General features: G+C 46.7%; 1 protein-coding gene across 9 annotated transcripts in view; it reads left to right on the top strand.

Moving 5' to 3' along the window:
* The first annotated feature begins 1,232 nt into the window (after positions 1-1,232).
* The window catches only part of CARS2 (cysteinyl-tRNA synthetase 2, mitochondrial), a 66,715-nt gene continuing 45,004 nt past the window's right edge, over positions 1,233-22,943 (top strand). The window contains exons 1-5 of one of the 9 annotated variants that reach the window (XM_034936981.3): positions 1,233-1,533; positions 3,293-3,343; positions 7,303-7,420; positions 20,848-20,919; positions 21,040-21,145. In XM_034936981.3, the coding sequence (XP_034792872.1) occupies positions 7,367-7,420; positions 20,848-20,919; positions 21,040-21,145 (232 nt within the window). In that variant the 5' untranslated portion in view covers positions 1,233-1,533; positions 3,293-3,343; positions 7,303-7,366. Of the gene's footprint in view, positions 1,534-2,343; positions 2,495-2,575; positions 2,996-3,292; positions 3,344-7,302; positions 7,421-10,960; positions 10,982-20,847; positions 20,920-21,039; positions 21,146-22,943 lie in introns of those variants that run through there. The other 8 variants (XM_063595864.1, XM_034936982.3, XM_063595863.1 and 5 more) reach the window with 8 other exon arrangements.

The following is a 22,943-nucleotide window of genomic DNA, read 5'->3' as shown; positions in this document are numbered from 1 at the left end:
AAGAATCACTTGAATCTGGGAGGTGGAGGTTGCAGTGAGCCGAGATCGTGCCACTGCACTCCAGCCTGGGTGATAGAGCGAGACTCTGTCTCAAAAATAAATACATAAAAATAAAAATAAAAATGCAAAAATTAGCTGGGCACGGTGGTGCCCACTTGTAATCTCAGCTACTGTGGAGGCTGAAGCAGGAGGATTGCTTGAACCAGAAGGCAGAGGCTGCAGTGAACCCAGATCGGGCCACTGCACTCCAGCCTGGGTGACAGAGCAAGACTGCCTCAAAAAAAAAAAAAGAAAACATAATAGAATCACTGCCAGTGAGGGGCTAAAAACATTACATGAATTTTCTGAAGACAGAAGATACTATTGTTAATTTAAAAGTTGTGATGTTCTATGAACAATTCAAATATACTGCATGTCCAGATTCATGTGCAGATTTGATCTTCAGTGTTACAAAGCTGCTTTCAGAATCTCTGCTCCAGTTATTTCCTTGAATTCGTGTGTTCTCACAGATTGCAACTGAGCTTTTTGTTAATTTGCTTTATTTACTGGCACATCTAATATCTGAATCAGCTTTATCAGGTATTTTACTACCCAGATTTCTTCCCACCTGCACAATTAATCCCTTTCGTAAGGGATTAATTCATCAACATTCAACAAGCCCTTTTATTTCTTTAAAAAAATTTTTTTCCAGCCACAGCAAAACAAAACAAACAAACAAAACCCAAGTCCTTTTCTGAATTTAGTGCAGGGCACAGTGAGAAGTTCAAAATAATGTACAATTTAAGATACTCAGGGAGATAAATATACACACAGCACTGGAAAGTTACAAAATAACATAAGGCAGGCAAGAAGTGATAATATTCAGGAGAATTTAGAGTAGTTAGGTAACATGAGTGGTTAGCATTGATGTAGGCTATACAGTCTCCTAATTCTAACATTTTAACCTTATTAAATTAGACAATAGATTACATTAGACTACAGTTAGCTTGAAACAGAATTGCAGAGTTGGACTCCAGGATATTGAGAAACTACTCTAGGTACACACTTGTTTGTCTCTACTTAAACCTTTGCTTTTTAATAAAACACCAAAGCAAACTAAAAACAACAACAAAAAACCAGAGGAACGTCTCCTGTTTTGAGAACTGGAAAAGCAAAGGGGACTTTTTCTTTTTTTTGAGACATCGTATTGCAAGACGCCAATAGAGGCACTTTTTTTTTTTTTTTCAGGCGGAGTCTCCCTCTGTTGCCCAGGCTGCAGTGCAGTGGCGTGATCTCAGCTCACTGTGAGCTCTGCCTCCCGGGTTCAAGCGATTCTCTTGTCTCAGCCTCCCCAGTAGCTGGGACTACAGATGCACGCCACCACGCCCGGCTAATTTGTGTATTTTTAGTAGAGACGGGGTTTCACCATATTGGTCAGACTGGTCTCGAACTCCTGACCTTAGGTGATCCATCCGCCTCAGCCTCCCAAAGTGCTGGGATTACAGGTGTGAGCCACTGCGCCTGGCCCAATAGAGGCACGTTTGTCAAGCTATTGTGAGTAACTTTCAGAATGTTTTTGTTCTCAAGATACGGGATCATGGTGGGGGAGGCACGCTGTGTATTGGAGTGCAGACATGGTGTGTGTTGGGTTGCACACTGTGTATTGGGGTGCACACTGTATTAGGGTGTAGATATGTGGGGGCGCACACTCTATTGAGGTGCACATTGCATTGGAATGCAGACAGTGTTTGCTGGGATGCACACGTGCTGTGTTGGGGTGCACACTGTACTGGGGTGCAGACATGGTGTGTGTTAGAGTGCACAGTGTATTAGGGGTGCACACTGTATTGGGGTGTACACTGTACTGGGGTGCAGACATGGTGTGTGCTGGGGTGCACACTGTATTGGAGTGCACACTGTATTGGGATGCTGATGTGGTGTGTGCTAGGGTGCATACTGTGTATTGGGGTGCAGACTGCTGGGTTGCACACTGTGTATCGGGGTGCACTGTGTTGGGATGCTGATGGTGTGCTGCAGTGCACACTGTATTGGGGTGCAGATGTGTGTGCTGGGGTGCACACTGTATTGGGGTGCACACTATTGGGATGCTGATGTGTGTGCTGGGGTGCATACTGTGTATTGGGGTGCACACTTATTGGGGTGCAGACTGTGTTGGGTTGCACATTGTGTATCGGGGTGCACTGTGTTGGGATGCTGACGGTGTGCTGCAGTGCACACTGTATTGGGGCGCAGATGTGTGTTTGGGGTGCACACTGTATTGGGGTGCACACTGTATTGGGGTGCTGACGTGTGTTCTGGGGTGGACACTGTGTATTAGCGTGCTGACGTGGGCTGTGCTGGGATGCACACGTGCTTCGCTAACAGGCCAGGGCCCGGCAACAGAAGCTTGCACTGTAAACGCTCCCCCCGCGCGGCGGACACAGCTCCAGGCTGGTACCGCGCGCACACGGACGCCTCGCAGGACCTGGGCTAATAAGGAGAGGAGATCGGCACGGTACCGCCTCTTCCCACGGCCTCCCGGCGCGGCACCGCCCTCCTCCCTCCACCCCGGGCCTTCCCCGCCCCAACCTCTTCGGGCCCTGGTTCTCCACCCTTGCCGCGGGCGACTCGAGCCAGGCCAAAGGGAGGCGCTACCTGAGGACTGCTTCCGGGAGTGGGCGTGGCCCCAAGGGCGTGGGCGGCGCGGGGCGGGGCCGTGCTGCTCTTGCGCGACCGGCAGCGTACCCGGCGTGGCTCCCGTCTCCGCCCAGTCGTAGGCGCTGGCCGCTGACATGTTGAGGACTACGCGCGGCCCAGGCCTGGGCCCCCCGCTGCTCCAGGCCGCGCTGGGCCTTGGGCGGGCTGGGTGGCACTGGCCTGCGGGCCGGTCGGCGAGCGGGGGGCGCGGGCGGGCCTGGCTGCAGCCCACGGGCCGGGAGACGGGTGTGCAGGTGTACAACAGCCTCACCGGGAGGAAAGAACCCCTAATCGTGGCGCACGCCGAAGCCGCCTCCTGGTGGGCCGCGCGGGACTGGGGCACGGGCGGGGGCCGATCGTGGCGGAGACTTCCCACGGCTGAACGGGATCTGGGCTGGGGAGGGCGTTTAGGAAGCTGCATGGAGGGCGCCGTTCTAGAAGCTGGGGGTGCGCGGTGCTTTTGCAGGTTTGGGTGTGAATTGAGCTAGTATGAAAACCCCGGCTATTCATCCCCCAGAAGTGATTACTTTAAAAATTATATGATCATTATAACTCAGAATCGAATGTCCTTTCTTGCAAATATGTTCCACACGATGGATTTTAACTTTGTTTCCAGGTATAGCTGTGGACCAACTGTATATGATCATGCGCACCTTGGCCATGCTTGGTGAGTTTCCTGGATTTGAATTTTCATACTTCAAAGGACCATTTATTTTTGAAAGCCTTTTGCTGATTTCTTTTATCTCTTAAGTGGCAACTTAGGGATGCAGAATAATTCCTACATTCCAGGCATTGTGGGAAATGTTACAACCTCATTTGGTTCTTATAGGGATTCTGAGCACTTACACCCGTTTTACAGGTGAGGAAACTCAGGGAGGCAATGGAGCACTGAAAAATGACCCGTTTTGGAACTAGATGTTTTTTGCTGGGTTTGGTGACATCAAGAGGCCTTTGCGGGGTCCCGGGGTCCGGCTGATCAGTCATTCCTGGGCCCCACCACTTCTTAGCTTCACAGCACTGAGCAGGTCACTTTATTGCTTTGAGTCCTGGTTTCTTCATCTTTGAGATGGGAATGATAACTTGGATCTTATAACAATTTTAGTAAATAATGCCCATAAAATGCTGCTTAACACTGTACCTCACATGTGAGATGTCACGGGGCTCAATAGTGATTGAGTAACTTTCCTAAGATGACACATTGAAGAGGTATTGGAACTGGGGTGAGGCTTGGTTTCTCTGACTGCGAAGTGGTTGCTCTCTTGACCTCTTTAACCATAAGATGTACTGCCTCCTACATTTGCCAAAATTACCACTTTTCCTAATATTTTGTACATTTCCAAAATATAATGTACAAAAATGACATATTGTAGATTTTTTAAAACTTAATATTGTTCAGTCCTAGACTAAAAGTAAAAAGTTACATTTACTCTGTATACTTTTTTTTTTTCTTGAGACGGAGTGGCTCTGTCGCCCAGGCTGGAGTGCAGTGGTGCAATCTCGGCTCACTGCAACCTCTGCCTCCCAGGTCCAGTTGCCGCCTCCTGGCAGCAATTCTCCTGCCTCAGCCTCCGGAGTAGCTGGGATTATAGGCATGTACCACCACGCCCGGCTAATTTTTGTATTTTTAGTAGAGACGGAGTTTCACCATGTCAGCCAGGCTGGTCTCGAACTCCTGACCTCAAATGATCCACCTGCCTTGGCCTCCCAAAGTGTTGGGATTACAGGCATGAACCACCATGCCCGGCATACTCTGTATACTTTAAATATACATTTTTCCCCTTTACTTTGGGCTAACATACTTTTAATTATCAAAAGCATATTTCGACATCTTTCTTGAATTATAAAATATGTTGGGGAAATATTAAAAACAAAATCCCCACCCTGGAAAACCTTTCCACAAAGGTAGAAGAGAAAGAAAACAGTTCTGTTACTGAATAAGCCTTAAACCAGAAGGGGATGAGCTAAAATAACTGCAAAGACAGAAATCTCATCCTTCTATGTAGCTTTGGGGATACAGCCTGTCTCAGTCTATGAGTCTGCTGTAACAAAATATCCTAAAATGGATGACTTATAAACAACAGAAATTTCTTTCTTTCTGAGGCTAGGAAGTCCAAGATGAAGGCACCAGCAAATTTGGTGTCTGGTGAGGGTCTGCCTGCTGTGTCCTCACATGGTAGAAGGTAGAGGGAATTCTCTGAGGTCTCTTCTATGAGGGCATTAACCCCAGTCATGAGCTCTCTGCCTCCATGACTTTGTCACTCCCAGAGGCTCCACCTCCTAAAACCGTCACCTTGGGAGTTAGGGTTTCAACCATAAATTTGGAGGGAAGACAAACATTCAGACCATAGCATAACCCATTGCTTCAGGTGAGTTACAGTGTGGAGTCAGATGACAAGGTAGGCCCATCTCCTCCCAGGACACTGGGAAACGGGGCGTTATTTTCCTTGATTACATTTCAGAGGTGGGTCCCAGGTTTTGAAATTTTCTTGAGTTGTAAAACTGCCAAGAGGTTTATTTAGCCATTTAAAAGATTGACATGCATTTGAAGAGGACTGAGGAAGAAATCCTAACAGTTGTTGGGGAGAGAATCTCTTCTCATTTCCAACTAGGAGAGTCAAGTCTTGCAGTTTAAATTTGTATAATATTTACCTTTATGACTACAGAAAAGAATACACATCTTAAGTGTGCAGCTGAATGCATGTTATAAGCTGTGTCCACACAGGGCCTTCCCAGGGGCTGGTGGGAGCTTGGGACTCTCCTCTTGACCACCTTCCTGTCAGCCTGGCCAACCCCTCCAGGCCTTTGCTGGGCTGGCCTGCCCCACCTCCCTCTCCCCATCTCAGCTCTCCTAGCATTGTACTCCTTCAGTGGTTATTTATGCAACCATCTGATGTCGTTAGCATGATGTAATTATTTCAGCTCCAGCAGGACAGGGATGCACACAGTGCCTGCTGCAGAAAGGTAGAATTTGAGCAATGGGTAGCACTCAGTTCACTGGAAAGAGACACCCTGAAAAATAGCCTCCACCATTTCCAGAAGAGGTCAGAGGGATGGAAACCCTGTTTGGGGAAAACAAATAGATCAGTTTGGTGCTAGGGGGGAGGAGCAGGGGAAGGGATGGGGCGTCAGTTGCAGCCAGGCTGGGGAGGGTGCTGCGTGGTCTGGCCCAGAGAGTTTGGATTTCATGCCATGGTAGACGGAGTCACACTGGAGCGTTTTGAGGGAAGACTCTTAGCAAATGAATCATTTCAGCGATCACCCAGATGAGCACACTCACCCAGTGGATGGAGAAAATGGGGCAGAAAGAGCCGGGCTGACGGTAGCATGGTTCATGGTGGAGTCACAGAAGCAAGCTGAGGTCTCCTGATGCCATGTTCTTCAGACTCGGCTGCCCGGCACTTGCAAGGCGTGTGTGTGCGTGTTTGTGTATAGAGTGGCCCCTGTGGTCACAGCCTGCCTGCAGCGTCTCAGGGTCTCAAGTTGCTCATGACCCTGCATTCCGCCAGCTCTGCCAAGCTGTGGAGCCTCTGCTGTCTCCAAGGGCAGTTCCGGGACTCAGCCTGGGCTCCTCTGGGCCAAGCAAGGGACTTGACTCTTGTTTTCATTTGCTTTAGGTTCCTGTAATTTTTTTCTTGTAAATCTCACATCTTTTAGACTCTTTCCCAACTTGAGGTGAATGAAGAGCATGGTGATGAGAATGGTAATAATAGCTTGTGTTTTTGGAATTCATGCTGCACAGGCGGTAAGGCTGGACAGCAGTCCTGTGGGGTGGTGGGATTTTGCCAAATTTATAAGCAAGCCGACTGGGCTGTAAGAGGTTAATTATCTTGTTGAGTTTTGGAGATAGTTTTGTCCCTGGAATCAAGATTTGGTCTCAGCTGTGTTTGGAGAGGGAGGGGGTGTGTGGGAGGTTAAAGTGATACAATAACATGGCTAGGATTCCCCCACACCACCCTAAGAGAAAACAATTTTATGAACTGAAATTTAGGCCACATGGATAGCAGAGGTGAGTGTGACATTAGATAACCTTGAGTTTTAAGGTAACTTTTATGGGAAAACAGATTCTTGAGATGCTAAGTAGATTTTAAACCCTTTTAGTTTTACAAGTCTGAATTACCCCAGTGTAGTATATAAATAAGCTGGCATTTTTAAATATTCTACACTAGTGTGTGCATTCTTAGGAGTAATCTTATATGGCTTTAATGCGATCGTACTTGTTTTGATTTGGTATTTGCTTCTGTTTTGTCATAGTGAAAAATTAGAATTACTCTAGAACATGAACAAGAATGGTGAAAACACGATCTTAACTGGGAGATTGTATTATGAGTGAATTTTTATACAATTAAATAGACTTCAACTCACTTAAGCAACAACTCCAAAATTAAAAATGCTAATATTGTGTCCTGAAATTGATGCAATACCTTTGTCAGTTTCTCCTGAGAACCCTTGTGGCCCAGGCCCTGGTGTCATCAGTGAGAGGGAGTTTCCTTGTACCTGCTCCGCTGACCTGTCCATTGTGCTACACAGTGGAAGTTATGGAGCAGCATGTTAAAATGCAATGGATTTTTTACAAAGATAACTGATGACTTTGTGTAATAAAGACATCCTGACCTTTTTTTCTTTCAGCTCATATGTTAGATTTGATATCATTCGAAGGATCCTAACCAAGGTTTTTGGATGCAACATAGTCATGGTGATGGGTATTACAGATGTAGATGATAAAATCATCAAAAGAGCCAATGAGGTAAGTGGAGAAGAGTTACATCTATTGATAATGCCATTGATTAGTGTTCTGAGCCCTTCCTGAAAGTAGTTTTTGGCCGGGCGTGGTAGCTTACGCCTGTAATCCCAGCACTTTGGGAGGCCAAGACAGGTGGATCACTTGAGGTCAGGAGTTTGAGGCCAGCCTGACAAACATGGTGAAACCTTGTCTCTACTAAAAATACAAAAATTAGTCAGGTGTGGTGGCGGGCTCCTGTAATCCCAGCTCCTCAGGAGGCTCAGGCAGGAGAATCGCTTGACCCTGGGGGGGCGAAGGTTGCAATGAGCGGAGATTGTACCACTGCACTCCAGCCTGGGTCATGGAGACTCTGTCTCAAAAAAAAGAAAAAAGAAAGTGGTTCTTGTTTGCATTTTACAAGTAGTTCTCACATCTTATTGTCCATGTGTGGCCAGTGGGTGTAATCTGAGACATGAAACAGTGCTGGGTTAGCAGGGTTTCTTTGGTGCCCTAGTAAAGGAAGTTAACATCTATCGTATTGTGATCGCTGAAGGCTTTTCTGTGGCCTCCTGTCGTTACCTCCTGGCTCCAATATTACTCCCTCCCCTGGCCCCTCGGCCTCCAAGGGAAATGACTTGACTTTCTCTTTACTGAGGGAACCAGACCCACTGATTGGACATATTCATATTTGTGCTAATGATGCCTTTCATGTCTGTGTCTTGATAGTTTAAAAAGTACTTTTTGTATCTATTAGTATTTCAGTCTCAGAACAACCCTGTGTGCTGCGCAGAGCAGACCTTATTGTGCTTTTTTTTAACACATTTTATTCCATATTAAAAAAATATTTGAAGCGATTTGAGATCTACAGAAAAATGACAAGAATAGTACAAAGATCTCCTGCAGCCAGCCTGGGTTTCCTCGTGGCCATTGTTGCGCTGCGTTGGGCCATCATCTTCTCTCTGTTCTAGACTTTTCCCACCAGGCCGCCTCCCCTCTCTGGACACGCCACACGTGCCTTCAGAGCAAGGTCACTGGCTCTCGAGGCCCGCACAGCCCTCCCAGTCAGGAACCGGACATTGATGCAGTGCGCTGGTGTGGGTGACATGGACGTCAACCCCAGGTGTTGTCCCTGTCCCCGAGCGCCTCTTTCTTTTCTGTCCTAGAACGCCTTCCAGAGTCCTGTTGTCTCCTCGGTCTCCTTCAGTCTTCAGTGGTTCCCTGTCTCATGTCCTTGACACTGTCAAGGATTGTAGGACTTTGATTTTGTAGGTGGCCCTCCACTTAGGTTCATTGGATGTGTCCCCATCTTGCAGAAGAGTCAAGAGGTTAAGGTGATCACATCTTGAGGTTGCACAGCCCTTCAGGGGCAGGGCCACTCCCATGGCTCTGACTTCAGCTATCTCTGGGCAAGTACCCCTGCCAGGTGGGAATGGCCTACGCACTTGTGGCGGGTAGCAGAAGTCTCTTTCCCGTGCAGGCTGAGGGCCCCACTGGAGTCTGGCCCACATCTGGAGTGTGGTGCCTGGCAAGCTTTGGGAAGACACAGTGGATGAGGTTGTACAGGCAGGTGGGACATTGGAGGCGCCTCCTTGGGCTCTCCCTGTTGGCTGGGGGCCAGTGCCCCGCACATCACTTCTACCGGAAGGGCTCTGGTGGGTCCTTTGACTTTAACTGCTGGTGAGGAAGACTTTTCCTAAAGAAGCCATTCTGATGAAACGCTGTCACTCTTTGCCCCACATGCTGTCTTGTGTCGGCTTTCTCCATTGCGGGTGCTTCCTCTAATCACCATTCTCTCTGGACATTTTTGCCCATTTTCACAATTCACTGTGGTTTAGCATACAAGACAGTCTATTCATTTGTGTGTTAGTTAGGATGACTGGCTATTTCCTTTTCCTGAATCTGATGAAGGAATTTAAGTAAAGCTGACCTAATTTTGATGTAGACGAGATGTAGTCTTGTGATACTTTGCCAGTTACCACTGCTTTTACCAGCATGTGTTACAGTGGAAATGTTCTAACACACATGAAGTAGAGAGAAGAGCATATGAACCCATGCACCTGTCACCGGCGTCCATGGTCAGCACCTGTTCCACCCCTGTTCTCTCTGCTTTTTGTGGAGACCACCTGTGGATTGTCCAGTGGTGGGCTGCTGTTTGGCAGTTTGACACTCCAAGAGCATATTTTTCCATTTCATTTTCTAATGTGGTGCTTTTCTGAAGTCTGGCTAATTAGACGGTGTTTGTCTTAGTCTGTTTTGTGCTGCTATAACAGAACACCACAGATTGGGTAATTTACAATGAATAGAAATGTATTTGCTCACTATGCTGGAGGCTGGAAACCAAGATCAAGGTGCCAGCATCTGGCAAGGGCCCTCTTACTGCATCATCCCATGGTGGAGGGCAAGAGGTCAAGGGGAGAGAAAGAACCCCTGCCAAAAGCCCCCTGCCCCCACCCCTCCTTTGGTTTTTTTTTTCTTTTTTTTTGGAGACAGGGTCACACTGTGTCGCCTAGGCTGGAGTGCAGTGGTGTGGTCATAGTTCAGTGCAGCCTTGATCTCCTGGGCTCAAGCTGTTCTCCCACCTCAGCCCTCCTGGTAGCTGGGACTCAGCTGTGCACCACCACACATGACTAATTTTTTTCTTTTTTCTATTTTTAGTAGAGATGCGGTTTCACTATGTTGCCCAGGCTGGTCTCAAACTCCTGAGCTCAAGCAATCCTCCTGCCTTGGCCTCCCAAAGTGCTAGGATTACAGGTGTGAGCCACTGCACCTGGCCGGAAAGCCCTTTTAAGAAGGCATGAAGCCCATCCAAGAGGGTGGGGCCCTCACGGCCTAATCACTTCTTCAAGTTCTCACCTCTTAATACTGTTACAAGGGCAAATAAATTTCAACATGAGTTTTGGAGGGGACAAACATTCAAACCATAGCAGTGTTTCTGGTGCCTTTTAAAAACAACTTGCTGGATTTTTTTTTTTTTTTTTTTTTTTGAGACAGAATTTCACTCTTGTTGCACAGGCTGGAGTGCAATGGTGCTATCTCCGCTCACTGCAACCTCCACATCCCGGGGTCAGGCGATTCTCCTGCCTCAGCCTCCCGAGTAGCTGGGATTACAGACACCCACCACCATGCCTGGCTAATTTTTGTATTTTTAGTAGAGACGGGGTTTCACCACGTTGGCCAGGCTGGTCTCGAACTCCTGATCTCAGGTGATCCGCCCTCCTCGGCCTCCCAAAGTGCTAGGATTACAGGTGTGAGCCACCACGCCTGGCCTGGATTTCCTTTTTTGAAAAAAAAAGTATACATATACATACTTGTTAAGTCAGTGAGATTTGAATGATAGCATTTGTCTGTCATTGTGGCTTCCCTTCCTCTTTAACCTCCCGTCACACCCATGCATCTTCCTTTTGTGAAATGGGGTGGAACTAGTGACTAAAGATTTGGATTGGAAGTCAGAGGCCGCCTTTGGGCTGGGGCGTTTATCTGAAAAGAGGCTGAACTTTGTCATTTGTTGAGTGAACAGAGCTCTTCTCTTGTCTCTTAGGCATGAGTCAAAGGAATGGTGTGAGGTCCTTGAACATTTTCACTGAGGTCTCTGTCTTCCTATTTTCTATTGATTTGTCTTTCTCATAACTGGGTAGTCTCCCACCGCATGGGGCTGTTTAGCAGTTCTAGCCTTTTCCCAATTGCTGTTTGTATTGCTTCTGGCTGTTAAAAAGAGTGCTGCTATGAACATATATGCTTTTGTTTTATTTACTTATAAATATATTTCCTGTGGCTGGGTGCAGTGGCTCACGCCTGTAATCCTATACTTTGGAAGGCTGGATCACTTAAGCCCAGGAGTTAGAGACCAGTCTGGCCAACATGGCAAAACGCTGTCTCTACTAAAACACAAAAAATTAGCTGGGTGTGGAGGTGTGCACCTGTAATCCCAGCTACTCGAGAGGCTGAGACACGAGAATTACTTGAACCCGGGAGGTGGAGGTTGCAGTGAGCTGAGATCGTGCCACTGCACTCCAGCCTGGGCCACAGGGTGAGACTCTGTCTCTAAATAAAAAGTTAATTAATTTCCAAAGCGGAATTGCTAGGTCAAAGGGGGAACAGTTTATTTGATATCTTGCAACTGAGAGTCAGATCATTGAGAGACTGGCAGTGCTGGAAATCGGCTCCCACTTTAAATGTATTTCTTCACATCCTTACCCCCAGCCTATAAGAGGCAGGATTTAGAAGGCAGGTGCGTGATGTCTAAGTGTGCGTGAATGCATAGTCACCAGGTAACCCTCAGCAGAGGTGATGTTTGGAAATGCCCCACTGGTAAAGAAGGAAGGTCAGTGGTTCGGGGCTTTCACCTGCCGTCGGGGCAGCCAGAGTCTGAAATGAAAGCACTTGGTAACTTCGTGCCTCTCATGAATCTTCAAGATCAGAAAGAATTGTGTCAGTCCCCATGTCCTGGTAGCAGGGAGCTGGTAGAGGCTGAGACACTGGCTGAGTTCTGGAGGGAGCCCCGTGGGACAGAGAAGGGGCCCCACAGGGGATGGGAGGAGAGGTGAGGACATAGTGTACTCGGAGGGTGTCATGGGGGCGATGGGGAAGGTGGGGCAGGAACGTTGCCATCAGAGAAGCGGGACAAGAGCCCCGAATCCAGGGAGCAGAGAACTGCAGGAAGGAGGAGGTGGCCAGCGTGGTAAAGGGAGGAAGAAGCAAGAGTTAATTTCACAGATGCCATGAGGAGGGATTGGTTGTTAACATTTTTTAAAATGTTATGATTAGAATATGAAAAACTTGGTAGAATTGGTTAAACATTCTAACTGTAGAGAGTAGTTAATTTTTGAACCAGAGAATTTCCATACTTGGTACACAGCAAGATCCTAAGATGATATTGAATAGTTTCTTTCCTCAAAATAATGTCTGACTTCAATGTAATAAAACGTGTATCTGAAACCCATAGTTATGAAAACATCTGTTTTTTAGTGTTTAGTGAAAAGGTAATTCTTTAAGAAATGCAAATCAAAACCACAGATAACATCTCATGCCAGTTAGAATGGCGATCATTAAAAAGTCAGGAAACAACAGATGCTGGCGAGGATGTGGAGAAATAGGAACGCTTTTACACTGTTGGTGGGAGTGTAAATTAGTTCAACCATTGTGGAAGACAGTGTTGTGATTCCTCAAGGATCTAGAACCAGAAATACCATTTAACCCAGCAATCCCATTACTGGGTATACCCAAAGGATTATAAATCATTCTACTATAAAGACACATACACACGTATGTTTATTGCAGCACTGTCCACAATAGCAAAGACTTGGAACCAACCCAGATGCCCATCAGTGATAGACTGGATGAAGAAAATGTGGCACATGGAATACTGTGCAGCCATAGAAAAGGATGGGTTCATGTCTTCTGCAGGGACACGGGTGAAGCTGGAAACCATCATTCTCAGCAAACTAACACAGGAACAGAAAACCGAACACCGCATGGTGTTCACTCATAAGTGGGAGTTGAACAATGAGAGCACATGGACACAGGGAGAGGAACATCACACACCCGGCGCCTGTCGGGGGTTGGGGGGCTAGGGGAGGGATAGTATTAGGAGAAATACCTAATGTAGATGACGGGTTGATGGGTGCAGCAAACCACCATGGCACGTGTACACCTATGTAACAAACCTGCACTTTCTGTACATGTGTCCCAGAACTTAAAGTATAATTTAAAAAAAAAAAAGGTAATTCTTTTTATCCAATGTAAACTTTTTTGAAGGTAAAATTAAAACTTTTATTTTTCTTCTTTACCTTTTTTATAATATAAAATTTACGATTTTAAACATTTTTAAATGTGCAATTCAGTGGCATTAAGTACATTTACAGCATTAAATGGTGCATAATTCCTCAAGGTTCATCCACCTGCAGCCTGTGCCGGAAGTTCCTTCCTTTTTATGGCTGAATAATGTCACATTGCATGTACACTCTCCTTGCTGTCTATCTTCTGAATATATATGCTTTTGTTTTGGTTCCAGGACCCCTTCCCCACATACCAAAATCCTTGGATGCTCGAGTCCCTGATATAAAATATATTTGCACTTAATCTATGCACATCTTCCCATATACTTTAAATCATATCTAGATTACTTTTAATAACTAATACAATGTAAATGCTCTATAAATAGTTGTACTATATTTTTTAAAAATTTGTATTATTTTTTATCATTTATTTAGCTTTAAGATAGGGTCTCACTCTGTTACCCAGGCTGGGGTGCAGTGGCATAATCACGGCTCACTACAGCCTCACCCTCCCAGGCTCAGGGATCCTCCCACTTCAGCCTCCAGAGTAGCGGGGACCACAGGCATGTGCCACCATGCCCAGTTAATTTTTGTATTTTTTGAAGAGACAGGGCCTTCTAAGTTGCTCAGGCTGGTCTCTAATTCCTGGGCTCAAGCAACCCTCCTGCCTTGGCCTCGCAAAGTGCTGGGATTACAGGCATGAGTCACTGTGCCTGGCATTATTTCTTAATATTTTCTATATGAGATCGATTGAACCCACAGATGCAGAACCCTAGGATACAGAGAGCCGACTGTGCTGCGTTTTCTCTACCCATATTCTTCCACCGTTGGACATTGGGTTTCTTCTCATGCAAGCTTTTAAAATGATAACAATATCTTTCATGCCATCTGCTCCAAGACTTGTTTTTAAAATATTTTAAATTATAATAATACACTTTTCTGAGTCACTCCCTTGACTTTAATTTTTGGCACCATTTTATAGGTTGTCAGAGATGAAAAGCACAGGTTTTCAACAAATCTGGGGTAAGAATTAAAAGAGGTAGGATATATTCACATAGTAACATTTTGTTTTGTTTTTGTTTTGAGACAGGGTCTCACTTTGTCATCCAGGCTGGAGTGCAATGGTGGGATCTCAGCCCACCGCAACCTCCACCTCCCAGGCTCAAGCGATTTTCCTGCCTCAGCCTCCCGAGTACCTGGGACTGCAGGCGTACACCACTATTCCCAGCTAATTTTTGTATTTTTAATAGAGATGGGGTTTCACCATATTGGCCAGGCTGGTCTCAAACTCCTGACCTCAGGTGATCCAGCTGCCTCAGCCTCCCAAGTGCTGGGATTACAGGCGTGAGCTACCACGGCCAGCCAGTAACATTTTATATTAAGAAAAATCATTAAGCCAGGCACGGTGGCTCACGCCTGTAATCCCAGCACTTTGGGAGGCCGAGGTGGGAGGATCACCTGAGGTCAGGAGTTTGAGACCAGCCTAACCACCGTGGAGAAACCTTGTCTCTACTAAAAGTACAGAATTAGCTGGGCATGGTGGTGCATGCCTGTAATCCCAGCTACTCGGGAGCTGAGGCAAGAAAATCACTTAAACCTGGGAGGCAGAGGTTGCGGTGAGCTGAGATCGCACCATTGCACTCCAGCCTGGGCAACAAGAGCAAAACTACATCTCAAAAAACAAAAAACAAAACAAAAAAACCGAAAAATTATTATATATGTCTCCAAGTAATTCAAGCCAAAGTTTCTCTTTTTGTGTGCCGGGACACTGGCCTGCATCACCCTGGCTTTCTGGAAGAAGGTGAAATGTTGAGGAAGGGCTGGACACAGGGGCCAGCCAGCGGGCTCCTGTCCTGGAGAGATAGCTAACTTAAAATGATTTACGATCGTTAGAGCTACCTGAGAGAATCCGAAATAGGACTAGGACCCCATTTTAGCGCCTTTCTACCTCGTCTATTTGTTTTATGGCAGTGAGAAAGCAGCACTACCCCGGTATGAGGAATGATCATATGTTTCAGGTTAAATGTAGCAAGCAGTTTGACTTTTAGAATATGAGTTTCCAGCCGGGCGCGGTGGCTCACGCCTGTAATCCCAGCACTTTGGGAGGCCGAGGCAGGTGGATCACGAGGTCAGGAGATCGAGACCATTCTGGCTAACACGGTGAAACCCCGTCTCTACTAAAAATACGAAAAATTAGCCGGGCGTGGTGGCGGGCACCTGCAGTCCCAGCTACTCGGGAGGCTGAGGCAGGAGAATGGCGTGAACCTGGGTGGCAGAGCTTACAGTGAGCCGAGATTGCGCCGCTGCACTCCAGCCTGGGCGACAGAGCGAGACTGCCTCAAAAAAAAAGAATGTAAGTTTTCTCTCCCCAGCACCAGCAGCAGTAGGTGGGTATTCCACTTACAACTCCTTGTCGTTGTAGCATTTGTGAGCCATGTCCTCTAGGACTGGGCCGTTGGTGCTGGTGCAGCCACGTGCAGAGAAGGGAGTATTGGGTGTTTGGGGTGTATTCTACCTGATGAGCCTTTAAAGTGTGTGTGCTTGTGTGTTTATATGTTGTCTCTTTCTGAACTAGATAAATTAATTCTTTTTTTTTTTTTTTTTTTTTTTGGAGACAGAGTCTCACTCTGTCGCCCAGGCTGGAGTGCAATGGTGCAATCTCTGCCCACTGCAACCTCCGCCTCCCGAGTTCAAGCGATTCTCCTGCCTCAGCCTCCCAAATGGCTGGGATTACAGGCGCCCACCACCACACCCAGCTAATTTTTGTATTTTTAATAGAGATGGAGTTTCACCATGTTGGTCAGGCTGGTCTCGAACTCCTGACCTCATGATCTGCCCACCTCGTCCTCCCAAAGTGCTGGCATTACAGATGTGAGCCACCGCGCCCAGCCAATTAATTCCTTTTTTGAGACAGAGTTTCACGCTGTTGCCCAAGCTGGAGTGTGGTGGCACAATCTTGGACATTGCAGCCTCCATCTCCCAGGCTTAAGTGATCCTCCTGCCTCAGCCTCCCAAGTAGTTGGGACTACAGGTATATGCCACCACGCCTGGCTAATTGTTTTGTATTTTTTGTAGAGACAGGGTTTTGCCAGGTTGCTCACGCCGGTCTAGATAAATTAATTCTAAAGTTCATATAGAACAGCAAAAAAAAAAAAAAAAGGAAGAATAGGAAAAGTCTATAAAAGACGAATATTGAGAGGGACTAGCCCTATCAAATATGAAAACTTTTATTTATTAATTTTTTTTTTTGAGACAGAGTTTTGCTCTTGATGTCCAGGCTGGAGTGCAATGGCACAATCTCAGCTCACCGCAACCTCCGCCTCCCGGGTTCAGGCGATTCTCCTGCCTCAGCCTCCCGAGTAGCCAGGATTACAGACATGTGCCACCATGCCCATCTAATTTTTTGTATTTTTAGTAGAGACGGGGTTTCTCCATGTTGGCCAGGCTAGTCTTGAACTCCCGGCCTCAGGTGATCCACCCACCTTGGCCTCCCAAAGTGCTGGGATTACAGGTGTGAGCCACTGCGCCCGGCCACCAAATATGAAAACATTGTAAAAGCTATAGAAGGTTTTTGTTTTCTCATATATATGTATATATATGTGTGTGTATATATATATGTATATATGTGTGTGTGTATATATGTATATATATATGTGTGTGTGTGTATATATATATATATATTTTTTTTTTTTTTTTTCTGCACAGCTTTATGTGGTAGGATTGACCTACAATAGATTGCATGTATTATTCAGGAAGGTGCAGCTTGCCAAATGTTGACCTAGGGATGCCCCTGTGGATGCATCCCTCACCCCTGTGTCTGTGCCCCTCGGGATTCCTCCCTGCACCCCCTAACCCTCTGGTGTCCAAGCATCTGCTGATCTGTTATCTGTGGCTTTAAAGCCTGCAGAAATTAAACACCTGTACAAAGCACGCATAAACAGATGATGGAATACACCAAAAAGTCCAGAAACAGCCCTGATAATTAATGGGAGTTTGTTTTATGATAAAAGATGGCATTTCAAATCAGTGGGGGCGGGAGGTAGATTATTCCATAGAGTGTTGGCAGCTAGGGGTCATCTGGAGAAAAACATAAGCCAGAGGTAGATAGAGGCTTCATAGCCGCATTCAAGGCAGGTCAGAGATTTAAATATAAAAGAGACCCCAAGGCAAATTTGATAGCCTCATATTGGGGAGGCTTTGTAATTTTGTTTCCAAATCCAGAAGCCATTTATGAGAAAAGATTCAGAAATATGAAAGATTGCTAAGTATAAAAATGACAGTTTTTACATTTCATGAAACAACCATAAAGTTGAAACACTGTGGAAAAATGGAAATTATATCAGCGATAAAAGGTTAATTTCTTTAATATAAAAATACTTCCGGCCTGGCACGGTGACTCACATCTGTAATCCCAGCACTTCAGGAGGCCGAGGAAGGTGGATCACCTGAGGTCAGGAGTTCGAGACCAGCCTGGCCAACAAGGAAAAACCCCATCTTTACTAAAAATACAAAAATTAGCCATGCGTGGTGGCGTGTGCCTGTAGTCCCAGCTACTTGGGAGGCTGAGACAGCAGCATCGCTTGAGCCCGGGAGGTGGAGGTTGCAGTGAGCTGAGATTGCGCCATTGCACTCCAGCGTGGACAACAAGAACAAAACTCTGTCTCAAAAGAAAAAAAAGAAAAGAATTCCTAACATCCAATAAGAAAAAGACCTATACCACTCAATAGAAACACAGGCGTGGATAACTACAGGTCATTTAATGCGGATAGTTCCTAAACATGCGAGATGTTCAGATTTACTCAAAAGAGGTAAAAGCTTAAAGAGCAAAGCACTTGTCAGCTGTCACACTGACACCATGTGAAAGTTGGCTGACCCTGCAGGTGAGGGCAGAGGAAGACAGACACCTCCAGGTGTTGCTGGTCGGGTGTAGCTGGCACAGCTTTCCTGGAAGGCAGCTTGCAGGAGCGGCCAAGTCCATGAGCCTGTGCCCTCTGTCTCCCGCCTACGAGTGTAGCTCACAGGCACACTTGGGCTGCTGCAAAGTGACCTGTGCACAGTTGTGTTTGTAGTGGTGAGGATGGGATGTGCATCGGGACAGGACCGGGTAAGCACGTAGTGACACATCTGGAAGGGGGAGTAGAGGCCACCTTGAAAGGAGCGAGGCAGCTCAGTGTGTCCAGCATGACGGACCCCCAGGATTCTGTGTGCTGCGAGGGAGAGAAGCTAGCAGCACAGAGCAGAGTGTGGAATGGGCTGCATTTGGGGATTCCAAGAAAAAGACGCAAATGTATATATATAACCACGTTCATGCTTGTGGGAAAACTGGTCACTGTATTTTCCTTCTGGGAGGAAAGCCAAGTCTGGGCACCCCTTCATGCCATTTGACTTCTCCTGGCAATAAATTACCTCTGCAGAAAAATATAGATTAAGCAACCTGCTGATCTTTATTATTTTATTTTTTATTTTTTTGAGACAGGATCTCGCTCTGTCGCCCAGTCTAGAGTGCAGTGGGGCAGTGTTGGCTCACTGCAACCTCCAGTTCCTGGGTTCAAGCGATTCTCCTGCCTCAGCCTCCCAAGTAGCTGGGATTACAGGCGCCTGCCACCACGCTCAGCTGATTTTTTGTATTTTCAGTAGCAACGGGGTTTCACCATGTTAGCCAGGATGGTCTCGATCTCCTGACCTCATGATCTGCCCACCTCGGCCTCCCAAAGTGTGAGGATTACAGGCGTGAGCCACCGCGCCCAGCCACCCCACTGATCTTTAGGCCCAAAATTGCATGGAATTTGAGACTTCTGGGGGAGTCTGAAGCGGCAAGAAGACACAGTACTTTTGGGTTTTTTCCTTTGGTCTTTTGTCCCCTGGATAGACATACATTAACTGATTTATTGTTGTAAAGGTCTGCTTTGCCACAAAACTGTACCGCAGGAGAGGGGCTGAAGTGTATTGGAGTACCAGCTATGTGCTAGGTGCTGTGTATTTTCTCTCTTTAATGTGATATTTATGTAATGTTTTCTTTTACAAAGCTGTCCTGCCCATATATACACAGCGGTTCTTCTAGCAGTCTAAGGGATTACTAGGTAGAGTATCTCCATGCTGTAAAGTAACTGAAGGCCAGGAGGTTTGATTATTGATTTGCCCAAGACCCCAAAGCTTAAACAACACCTGGGTAGCAACGCATAGTTCACCAGCTTGCTTTCTTCAGTGGGTATTCTTTGGTGGGGCTTTCTGGGTTGACTATGCCATTCAGAGCCCTGGGTCTCAGGGTCACATGGTTGGGACCTGGCCCCACGTGTGGCGTTGCGCTTGAGAAAGTTTCTCAGTATTCTAGAGTGGTAATTCCTTCACCTGTGAAATGGGGAGACTTGGTTCCCGAGGCTGCGTGGAGCAGCTCGGGGAGACTAGCAGGTGGCAGGTGCTGTGCTTGGGAGGCCCAAAGGCCACTTGAGCAGGACCAGCAGTTATGATGCCCGGCTCCATTCCAGAGCTTCACAGTGTCTTGTGCATCTGTTCATGTAGAGTTTTTCATTGAAATTATGAAATAACATGAGCGAACCTAGTCTTGTGTCTCAGCCTCCTTGGATAATGTGGCAGGGGCTGCAGATGCGTGCCCCCAAGGCCCCCACATTTGGAATTGATTGGACTGTTTTGGTGGTCTATCTCCAGAAACCCAGCCATGGGACCCGAGGGAATGAGTACTCCATTAAATCCCAGTTGTAGTGTGTTAAATTACTTTCAAAATATTTCTTTAGAGGTTCCTTTTTGATCTTTCTTTTTTTGTTGTTTTGGAAGAGAGTCTTGCTGTGTCGCCTAGGCTGGAGTGCAGTGGCACCTTCTTGGCTGACTGCAACCTCCGCCTCCTGAGTTCAAGTGATTCTCCTGCCTCAGCCACCTGAGTCTCTGGGATTACAGGTGTGCGCCACCATGCCTGGCTAACTTTTGTATTTTAAGTAGAGACGGGGTTTCACCGTGTTGGCCAGGCTGGTCTCAAACTCCCGGCCTCATGTCATCCACCTGCCTTAGTCTCCCAAAGTGCTGGGATTTATAGCTATGACCCACAACACCCAGCCTCCTCTTTAGTATATTTTTGACTACTTTTTTTTCTCCTGAGGATTAAGGGATAAGATAGGAACCTAGTTTCTTATCATACAGACTGGACTAGGGTGATTTTGCCCTTGTCTTAGAAAAGTGGAGGATCCTTGGTATGTTTTGTTTTCTATTTTACTTTATTTTTATTTTTGTTTCGGAGATGGTGTCTCGCCCTGTTGCCAAGGATGGGATTGCAGTGGCACGATCATGGCTGTTCGCAGCTTCAACCTCATGGTCTCAAACGATCCTCTCATCTTGGCCTCCCAAAGTGTTGGGATTACAGGCGTGAGCCGCTGCACCCAGCTGATTTGTTTTTTACTATATAATGGAAATTGTGACATTATTTCTTCTCTAACCAGAAGACAAGGTCAATAAGCCTTTTTTTCTAGCTAAGCTACTAGTAAAAGTTCAGTACCTAAAATGAGTGCCCCCGCTTTGGTGAGTGGGTGGGGGCAAACTGAGGCGGAGGCACCGGAGGTGGCCGGGGTACGTTTGCTGTCGTGTTGTGCACGTGGGCTTTCTTGTGGCTGGGTGGTTCTGTTGCGAATGCCCCAGACTCATTAACATGCACATCTAATCCTTCTGCAGATGAATATTTCCCCCGCTTCCCTCGCCAGTCTTTATGAGGAAGACTTCAAGCAGGACATGGCAGCCCTGAAGGTAAAGTGTGGGGCTGGTTGTTCCTGCCATGAGGGTGACAGGCGTGAGCAATGACAGCTGGTGCTGGCTGACCTGTGCTTCTCACAAGGGAAACACGGTCACGTCTCCACTTCCTTGCAGGTTCTCCCACCCACGGTGTACCTGAAGGTAACCGAAAATATTCCTCAGATAATTTCTTTCATTGAAGGAATCATTGCTCGTGGGAACGCTTATTCAACGGCAAAAGGTAGGGTTTATGTTCTTTTTTTTTTTTTTTTTTTTTGACACAGAGTCTTACTCTGTCACCCAGGCTGGAGTGCAGTGGTGCGATCTCAGCTCACTGCAACCTCTGCCTCCCTGGTTCAAGCGATTCTCCCATCTCAGCCTCCTGAATAGCTGGGACTACAAGGTGCACGCACCTTGCCCGGCTACATTTTTTTTGTTTTGGTATTTTTAGTAGAGATAAGGTTTCACCATGTTGGCCAAGCTGGTCTCAAACTCCTGACCTTGTGATCCACCTGCCTCAGCCTCCCAAAGTGCTGGGATTACAGGTGTGAGCCACTGTGCCCAGCCGGTTTATGTTCTTAAAACTAAAACATTACTGGGATTTGGAGAAACTGGATGTATTTATCAGCTGCAGGAACATACTAAAATTTACTTCTGTCTTGCTAGGATTCCAACAGCAAAGCTGTTGTGGGGTTTTCTACAATATTGTGTCTCTTTGCGAAATGGTTGAATTAGTTCTAAAAATCTTTTCCAGTCACAGGGAGAGGGGAACGTCTGGACAGCTAGTCTTGGTAACAGTCGTGGAATCTAGGTGGTAGGTGTACAGGTGTTCATTGTGGTGTTATTTCATCTTTGTTTAGGTATTTTCCTAACAAAAAGTTGGGGACAAACACAGTACCTCCAGAGACCTGCTCTCTTCTTATTAAAAGTCAGCCCAGGTCACCCCCGTCTGTTTGGCTATCGTTTTTTCACAGGCCATTACGAGTGAGTTGCGGGAGTCAGAGGTTGCAGTGAGCCGAGATCACACCATTGCACTCCAGCCTGGTGACAGAGCAAGACTCCGTCCCCCCACCCTCCCCTGCACAAAAAAAAAAGTTGCAGGGCCAGGCGTGGTGGCTGACGCCTGTAATCCCAGTACTTTGGGAGGTGGAGGCGGGTGGATCACTTGAGGCCAAGAATTTGAGACCAGCCTGGGCAACATGTTAAAACCTTATTTCTACTAAGATGACAAAAAATCAGCCAGGCCTGGTATCGCATGCCTGTGGTCCCAGCTATTCTGGAGGCTGAGGCATGAGAATTGCTTGCACCCAGGAGGCATAGTTTGCAGTGAGCCGAGATCACACCATTGTACTCTAGCCTGGGTGACATTGCAAGACTGTCTCAAAAAATAAAAATAAAAAAGTGAGTTGCAGGGCTGGGCATGGTGGCTGATACCTATAATCCCAGCACTTTGGGAGGCAGAGGCAGGTGGATCACTTGAGTCCAGGAGTTCAGGACCAGCCTGGGTAACATGGAGAGACCCCTTCTCTACAAAAATAAAATATAAAAAATTAGCTAGGCATGGTGGCATGCTCCTGTAGTCTCAGCTACTCAGGAGGCCAAGGTGAGAGGATAGACTGAGCCCAGGAAATTCGAGGCTGCAGTGAACCATGATTGTCCCACTGCACACAAGCCTGGGAGACAGAGCGAGACCTTGTCTCAAAAAAAAAAAAAAAAAAGCGTGAGTTGCAGATGTTCTGTCGCATCAGCTGTGACACTTCAACATGCATCTCTGCATAAAAGGAGTCCAGATGTCATGGTCAGACCTCAGACGATGAAGAATTTCTGGCTAGCTTCACGTGTCCTCTCTGTATTAAATACACTCACTTGTCCCCAGGGCATGTGCTGTGTGTGCATTTGTTGGTTTAGTCTCCTCACTTTTTCCCCTCCTCTTTCTTTTTTCTTTTTTTCTCCTTTTTTTTTTTTTTTTCATTTTTTCTGGGTAAGCACATGTAGACTCAAGACTCTGACAGGTCAGTTTTCCTGTGGAGCAGTCTGTG

The sequence above is a fragment of the Pan paniscus genome, chromosome 14, assembly GCF_029289425.2.
Source record: "Pan paniscus chromosome 14, NHGRI_mPanPan1-v2.0_pri, whole genome shotgun sequence".
Classification (NCBI taxonomy): Eukaryota; Metazoa; Chordata; class Mammalia; order Primates; family Hominidae; genus Pan; species Pan paniscus.
The sequence above is the reverse complement of the archived record's forward strand: the minus strand, read 5'-3'. Positions and strand labels throughout refer to the sequence as shown.